This window comes from Pteropus alecto, unplaced genomic scaffold (genome assembly GCF_000325575.1).
Source record: "Pteropus alecto unplaced genomic scaffold, ASM32557v1 scaffold642, whole genome shotgun sequence".
NCBI classification, from domain to species: Eukaryota; Metazoa; Chordata; class Mammalia; order Chiroptera; family Pteropodidae; genus Pteropus; species Pteropus alecto.
The window spans coordinates 21897-30796 of NW_006432462.1; the positions used below are offsets into that span (position 1 = coordinate 21897).

Consider the following 8900-nt stretch of genomic DNA (forward strand, 5'->3'; position numbering starts at 1 on the left):
GGCACTTCAGGCTGTTTTTGAACACTGATTATTTTACACAGAGGCCATAATAAAACCTTCATAATTCTTTTACCTGAAGAAGGACCTGATATTGTTGTAGCCGCTAGCCCCCGAAAGACACATAGACCACCAGAAACCAGTGAGTTATAGGAAACACCCTCTTTATTCAGCCAGCCGGGTCTGCCAGGGGTATGCAGTCCCCAAATCAAGCGGTCCCGAAATGTAGAGGTACAGGGTTTTTAAGCCTTAAACCCTTATTCTTCATCTTGTCTGAACACACAACTCTATTTTTCTTCTTTTCACTAAATGTCAACCAACAAGTCGGGTGTGCAAGCGGGGGTACAGAAGCAGAAAGCTTATTGTTAGAATGTTATGTTCCCATGGGTGATAGCCTATGTTCCCATGGGTGATAGCCTATGTTCCCATGGGCGATAGCCAAGCAGTAATTTTCCAGCCAGCACACTATGTATAATATAAATCAGTTATCTAAAATAAAATAGAAGAAAAAATAATAAATTATCTGGGAGGCTAAAAAGAATCTGAGCTGTTATTATTTTTTGATGTTTAAATACTGTGAGTATATTACATATTCAAAGTTTTAAAATTTATGTACTTACTTCTAAAAGAATCTCATCTCACACTGATCAGTGTCAACCACAAAAGCAAATAAGAGAGTGGGAAGATAACACCTTAATTATGAGCTATTAATTAGGTTTTTTCTGAATTCCTTGTGGAATGTCATGAAAATCTGTTACATTCTTCCTGGGGTATCCTCCAAGATGGCCCTCAAGGGTGACACCCTCTGGTATTCCTGCCCGTATATGGTCCACTGCCATATATTCCAAGGTTGGTCTGTGTAACCAATAGCACACAACAGAAGTGATGGTATTTCACCTCCGAGGCTAGGTAGCTGCTTCTTCTTTGCTCTCTTGGATCAGTCACTCTGCCAGAAGCCAGCTGAGAAGCATGTGACAAGGAACTGAGAGGCCTCTTGCCAACAGCCAGTCAAGTTTAAAAGCTGACTATCTTATCCATTCAAGTTGCTCTAATAAAATACCAGATTGGGTAGTTTATAAACAACAGAAATTTATTGCTCACAGTTCTGGAGGCTGGAAGTCCAAGATCAGGGTGCCAGCATGGTCAGGTGAGGGTCCTCTTCCATGTCAGACTTCTCATTATATCCTCACATTGCAAAAGGGGCAAGGGAGCTCTGTGGGATCTCTTTTATAAGAGCACTAATCCCAATCATGAGGTTCCACCCTCATGACCTATTACTTCCCAAAGGCCCCACATACTAATACCATATTTAGGGGTTAGGATTTCAATCTGAATTTGGTAGGTGGCGGAGACATGAACATTAGACCATAGCACTAATCCTCCAGCCCGTCAAACTTTCAGATGATTGTAGCTCCAGCCAAAAACTTCATTGCAACCTCATGAAAGCAGCAGAGCCAGAAACACTGAGTTAAGCCAGTTCCAAACTCCTAACTCTTGGGTAGCATAAGATAAATGAATATTTGTTGTTTTAAACTGATGAGTTTAAGGTAATGTTTACTACAGCAATAGATAACACAGATTTTGATACCTGGAAGGGGAGTGCCGCTATAACATACACTGTTACCTTGTCTACGGCCACACTACCCTGAACAAGCACAGTCCCATCTGATCTCAGAATCTAAGCAGGGTCAAACCTGGTTAGTACTTGGATGGGAGACCACCTAGGAAGACCAGGTGCTGTAGGAGTAAAAAATAAAAAAAATAAGGGATTGTAAACTGACAAGGTCCTTGCAATCTGTGAGGTCAACCAAGGGTTGCCTCGCCTAAAAAAAAAAAAAAGAAAAGAAATACTGTTACCTAAAATATGGGAGTAGTTTGGGAACTGGACAGTGCTCAAAAGGACTTTGAGGAAAGTTTAAGTGTAAGTACAAGCCTTATTAAAACAAACAAACAAACAAACAAAAATCCTGAAATTTGAGATGGCTCCTGTGTGGCTTAAAAGAAATATGTTGTTAGAGAAAGGAGTTATGTAGTAGCAGAAAGTTTAGTAACCTTCAAAGGTAGAGCTTAATTACCCTCCCCTTGATATGTGGGCTAGACTTAAGTGTCTCCTTTCTAATGAATAGAATATTGTGGAAATAATAAAGCGAAACTTCTGAGACTCAGTCATAAAAGGCATTGCAGACTACTTGCTCACTCTCTTGGATCACACGCTCTAGAAGCCAGCTAGTCATGTTTTGAGAACACTCAGGTAGCCCAGTAGAGAGGCCCACGTGACAAAACTGACTTTCTCCCAACAGCCAGCAAAGAACTAGTGTCCTCTCATCAGCCATGTGAGTGAGCCACCTTGGAAGCAAATCCTCCAGTCCAAGTCAAGCCTTCAGGTGACTGCAACCTTATGAAAACCTGATGCAGAACCACCCAGCTAAATTGCTCCTGAATTCCTAGCTCTCAGTAACAGTGTGAGATGTTTTTTAAGCTGTTAGTTCTGTGGCAATGTTATACAGCAATAGATAGCACATTCTCAACTTTGAACTCTGTTTTTAGTCCAGTGGTTCTTCCTGTTTGGTCCAGTTTTAGCAATAATCCTGCTGGGTCAGTTTGGGGAAAATCCTCACCCTTGATATCTGATCAAATTCCTTATTCCCCACCCTCGATATCTTATCACTCTGGCCTGTCTTCAGCAATAATCCTGTTAAGTTGGTTTAGCCAGAATCTACCTTACCTCTGATGTTTCTTCCTAGTTATTTCTCATCCACTGACACCACCCTGTTCCAACTTTGCTCTTGCTGGACTCAGAGTTAAGCTCAATCTCTCTTCCACATTACAAACCCCATTGTAGTAGTCCTCCCTTGTAAAGTTTTTCTTACCATCTTCAACAAGTGTCAAGAATAGTTTAACATTTCTGTTTTGTTACTGGAAATTACTCACAAATTAATATTTTCATACCTTTACATTTTATATAATATTCATTTGGGGAGGATAAATTTCTAAATTAAAACATTTCATATTTTAACTATAGAAACAAAAAACATCTTTTTTTCAATAACTCATGTAGTAATTTGAAAAGGATGTATATATAAATAGACATGTCAGTGTATACACACACACCCTCGAAACTCCAAGGAAAGCTATAAATTCTCAGTAAAACTGTAAATTAAGATTAAAACATTCAACCTGCAAATTTTAAAATCTTTATAGTTAACTTAACAAAAAATGTGTAGAGAATTAAAACTTTAATAAAAATGAAAATATGCATCAAAATATTTGGAATTCAAACAAAACTATAAACAAAGCAGGCAATCTTAAATTCCTTAATACAAAGGGAAAAATTAGCTTTTAAAATAAAAGACCATTAAAAAAAAAACAATCCTAAATATAGTAGGTATACAATGGATTAAGGCAAAAAAAAAAAGAATAACAAAAACAAATTTAGTTGGGATAATAAATCAAGGATTGCTTCTTAGAAAAGGTAAATCGGAAACATTGATAAAACTGTGCCAAATCTAATTAAGAGAAAAGGAAATAAACACATTTCAATATTAGAAATGGGAAAGAGAATGAGATTCTGAGTAGAAAGGATAATATTCAACCCCACATGGAAATATTTTTGCTATAGGAAAGGAAGATTTCTAATAGAAAAGTTGTGAATACAGCTGAGAAAAATCTTGAGTTAGTAAAGAAAAAGTAAATTATTGTTTCAATAGATGTTGTAAACTATCCAATAGAACTAAATAATGATTCTTTTAAGATTCTAAAGACAAAAATAGAAATTCATTAAGCAATGTACTCACTACCTTTAATAGTAAAGTATTTCTCATTAAAACCCCAAGAACAAGATAGCCCATTTTCATATCATCATTTAGAAGTTCTGGCTAATGCAATAAGATTAGAAATAAACACAAACAGCAGTAAGGCAAAGAATTTTAGTGATACTAAAATAATTTTTAAAAAACTGATCATTTGCCATGTTATCGGTGAAAAGACAAATAACAAAAACAGTTTTTCAAAAAAACATTTTATTACTATAATTGCTACTTTACTTACAATTTTTGGCAACATTAATAAAATAATAAATTTTATCTGAAGGAACAAGCAAGCAAAATAGACAGGGAAGTTCACAAAGGGTAATAACAAAATAGTAATCTTGACATATACTCGATATATCTGTAAACAAAACAAAGTGACATTGCCTTTTAAAAATCTAGAGGTATCAATGGCAAAACAGAGAAAGCTCCTGAAGGAACTCAACTCACTATATTAATTTTCTTTTGATTGCAGGCACAGAAATGGACTCAAGCTAGCTCAATTCTAAGAGAGAAGCAAAGCCCTTGATAATGATCTCTTCCCAGGTTTTTGTGAAAACCCAGGAAATTTAACTAGATTAGAGAGGGAAGAAAAGAGACGGGAGACATAAAGTGCCTTTAGAGGAGGGGAAGTGGGGGTGAGCGATTTCATTGTCAGTGCCATTTTAAGAACATTGGTGAAGTTCAATGAACCAAAGGAAGTGTCAAACAATTAATCGAGGTAGAAGCCATGCAGGTCTAAGTGAAGCGTGTTCTAAGACAGAGAACAGCAGCTGCAGTCTTTGGATTGGGAAGAAATATGATTTGCTTGAGGAAAAGCAAGGCCAGTGTATCAAAAATAGTGCATCAGTAGAGAAAATGGTAGAGTAGCATGGCAGAGAAATGAAAAACAGAAAGGAGGTAGGCAGGGGTCATATCACTGAAATCTTGGCAATAAATAACAATTTGCACTCTTAAGGAGCATACTTTAGTGAAATAGCAAACAACAGTAATAGTGTTGATAAAACTAAGAAACCACAAACACACAGAACTAAAACATTTTATATTTTTACCATAAAACAGAATAAGATAAGTATGCAAAATTCTGGAGATCTATTTATACACAGAAGTTTCTACCTGAGACCAGAACAAGTAGAACACACACACATACTTTTCTACACCTAAATAAGAGTTCAGGCTGAAATTTCAGCAAAGTGCCTAGGCCCAAGCAAACTAACTGAAAAGGCCTAGTAAAATGTTCAAAGTGCAAATCAATCAAACATTGAGCAAATAAATACAACAGAATGTACACTGAGGAAATTATCTAAAACATAGACAATATACTCACAAATATTGTATCTGTAGTCTTTCCTCCCCAATTCTAAGAGGGATGCTAAGCTCTTGATTATCACTTCCCAGCTTTTTGTGTAAGCTTAAGGAATTTAACTAGATTAAGGAAGGAACAAAGGACTGGGGAGAGATAAGATGCATTTAAGGAGGAGGAGAAAACAAGGGGGAGAAAGGAGAGTTTTCTCCTGGCTTCAGTGAATAGCCAGGATCCCAGAGTCCTTGAGTGGTGCACAGAGGCCGCTAGGTCGGGGGTGGAAGAACGGATGGCACCAGAACATACCAAGGGAGATTATACTCTGGGAACTCAGAGAAGCAGCCAAGGCCACTGATGTTCAGAAACCAATACTCAGAGGGTACTCCACAGTTCTGTGAAAGAGCCCTTAGAGATGGCAAGAAAAAAAGGTTCCCCCACAATATATTAGATAGGTGGAGAAATTACATCAAGGACAATAACTCTAAGACCTAATACTTACTGAAATAAAAGAGACATTTCTTGCACATTGGAGTGTGTCAAGTAAGATCCAAACAGTATTAATTTCAAAAAATAGGAAATTATACACACAAGAGAATAATAACTGTTAACTATTGTACATTCATGTCCAAGGCAAGATACAAAATTGCAAACTTCACATATTCAATTAGGGTAAGATACAGGTACACAGAAAAATATAAGGAAAAGCCCTATAATGGGCTTAATTTTAGTCAGTCACCCTGGCCTATTTTTATCCACTGTACCTACTGTTCTTGGACAACCTCCATTCCAGTTTAACACTTAGAGAACTAAGTTTAACTCAGTCCATGAAATGAACAGATGCAACTTGTTTGGCCCTTTTCTGTTAAAATTATGTGTCCAGTACAGTTCAAACTATGGATGTCGGGGATTCTTTCTCTTGGGAAACTTTACTTCCTTTACTGCTTGGTTTCCAGGCACATGGCTCATTCAACCTGACTTAAGGCCAGCCAGAAAGGAGAGGGGAGGAAACAAATAGAATTCCCCTGCTGATCATTCAACAGAAGGTCTACTGGCACCAGGCCCCATTCTATTAGCTACTTCTGCTTCTCCAGCTGAAGCCAATGACACACTGTGGTTGTTGGATGCCTGTAGGGTCTGCTCCTCAAACATAAGCATTCTATTGTAATAGTTTTGCTTCCTTAGATGCTCTTGAACTAGGAAAAAGACACTCTGACACAGTGTTCCTTCTGCCTTGGCTCCAAGACTGGAGTGAATGTGTGCCTCTCTCTCAACTAGAATAGAGCGCCACTGCTCTCCATTGACTAACCTTCCACATTCTGGTCCCACTCATGCCACAACTTCTCCTCAACTTCTCCACATCCAGGCTTGCAGAGCCAGGTTATTTCAGGCCAACACTATACAGGCACTTCTGGGAGTTCAGCAGCAAACTGGACCGTGCCATAACAAAGCCACTCCAGAATGACTAGAGTTAATATTGAAATCTTCAAGGCATGGAAAAAGTAGAAAATAAACTTAGTACTTAATACTTAAAATACTCTACAGATTCTATATACAGAAATAAGAGTTTTCAAACTTACTAGTAACATGAAGTACCAAAATAATAAATAGGTTACCAACTTTTTTTCTTTCACATACATATACTCACACAAGCACCTTTTGTGTTAAGCCAGATAGTTACATGAAAACTAGGTAATATATTTTTAAATAACAATCTCAACATTCAGATCGAACAATACTGTATTTCATGAATTTTAAAAAAAACTCAAAAATGATCCACTGGTTTCACTATTTTTCAAGCTATTCAATAACATATGGTTTGTACTTTTTGTTTTTCCAGGGTTTTGGCTGAATGAAATATTTCCTTTAGATTTACTGAAACTAGAATTAATGAGTTTTTTTTGAAATTCTACTTTTAGGCCGGGGGGGTGATGGTTCAGAATCAGACGTGCTCACAGTAATGGATGCTACTTCCACTGACCCTGGTTGAAGAGGTCCCGGTGATACCTGAATAACAACTTTTGTTTCAGGAGGCAATCCTTCTAGTTGCTTAGGCTTCTTAAACATTTGATGACAATGGGTCTTGTGCTCCATTTTCTCCTTGAAAGTTAAAAACTGTAGCCGGCATTTGGAACACTGGTGAACACTTTTTTCCCAGTGTCCTCTATAATGACACATGTAAGGTGTTGCAGTTTTAAAATTTTTGAGACAAAATGGACAAAGCAAGTTCTTAGTGTTTTCATGGCACGTTCTGAAATGTGTTTCCACATCAGCAAAGGCCGACGATCTGTAATTGCAAACCTGGCACACGTAGGGCATTTCCCCAGGCTTGTGATTGTCCTTCATGTGCTGTAAAAGAACCTGATCTGTTTCAAATGACAATTCACAAATTTTACAAACAGCAGAGGGCTCCTGGGCGGTGTGTACACTTTCGATGTGACACTGCAGTTGGAAGGGAGTGGGAAAATGCCGGTGGCAGTGCTGGCAGGTGGTGTGGATTTCCCAGTTGTCTCCCCTCTGTTTCTCAAGTTCCAAATGGTGCTTCACGTGGTTCATAAATTTGACATTCTTTAGAACTTTCAAGCAGCTGAAGCATTTAAAGGCTGTGTGAGTCTTCTGTTCTAGCAGCCCATTTCCTTTATGCTGTCCGTAGTAGAAGTCATGAAGTAACACGATCAGATTTCCTTTCTTAGGATCAACAGTCTTATTTTGACTTGCGAGACTTGAAAAGTCTATTTTTGTCACACTGTCCTTTGGAAAAGCTGTTGGAAAAGGTGCTCCATTCTGAAAAGGGTTTAATGAGGTATGAACACCATTTGAGGGTGTGCTTTGCTGAGTAGTCATTGTATGAAAGATACCTGAAGGGGACAAAGTTGAAGAACAGCCCACAATGATTCCATCACTGAGTTTAAGCCTTTTGGGATTTACACTGTTTATCTCAGAAGTGGAAAGTTGCTCTGATGTGCAAGGAGTTTTATTCATACCTCCTACAGAAAGTGCTGCTCCTACCGGATGCTGTAATGAACTTGAGAATGTTCTCAAAGGAGAACATAACTCTGAAGAGCTATTAGGCACAACTTGTGGTGAATTATTTTTATAATCAGGTTTAGACAAAGGCTCAATAATAATAGGACTATCTGTCGATCTTGATTCAGATTCAGAAACGGGGAGGACAGCCACTGCTTCTGATGTTGGGGTCCCATGACTTACAGGCTGCAATTTGTGAGTTCTATCTTTTCTGAAGTGACCATACTTTTTTCTCCTTAAATATGAACCTGGGGTGACTCTGTTCAAAATGTTTGAAACGACTGGTTTTGAATGTGAAGTAACCCCAACAAAGATTAGCTCAGCATCTTCATTTGCATGTTCTACCCCAACAAAGATCAGCTCAGCATCTTCTTCCTCTACTTGTTTGGTTTCTTCTATGCTCTTCTGTGGTTCTGGCTCCTGTTCTTCCTCACATAACATACATGGTGGCTCCATTTCTAATTTTTTATTCCTGAAGGGTATGGCCACAAGTCTCAGCGCTTCCTTTATATAAACTGCCACCTACGTACAAACACACTACACATCAGTAAGTACAGAAAAAAATGTGTTAACTCATCTAATTCTCTCCAAAACTCTAAGATAGTTATAAATATCCTTATTTTACACATAAGGACACTGAGACCAAAGAGGATAAATGACAACTTAAAACTTTGATTACAAGTCTGTGTGACTCTAGAATCATAGCTTTGTCCTGTGATTATGATCTTTTCTATTAAAAAAAAATACAACAATTAATCACTAGGCAAAAT

At 37.8% G+C, this 8900-nt stretch overlaps 1 protein-coding gene and 1 pseudogene across 1 annotated transcript in view; one reads left to right on the top strand and one right to left on the bottom strand.

Moving 5' to 3' along the window:
• Positions 1 to 1624: 1624 nt before the first annotated feature.
• LOC112476188 lies at positions 1625 to 1743 on the top strand (annotated as a pseudogene).
• Positions 1744 to 6990: 5247 nt separating this feature from the next.
• The window catches only part of LOC102889550 (zinc finger protein 280B), a 10255-nt gene continuing 8345 nt past the window's right edge, over positions 6991 to 8900 (bottom strand). Inside the window, exon 3 of the mRNA XM_006907452.2 lies at positions 6991 to 8652. Coding sequence (XP_006907514.2) covers positions 6991 to 8652 — 1662 coding nt within the window. The remainder of the gene's footprint in view (positions 8653 to 8900) is intronic.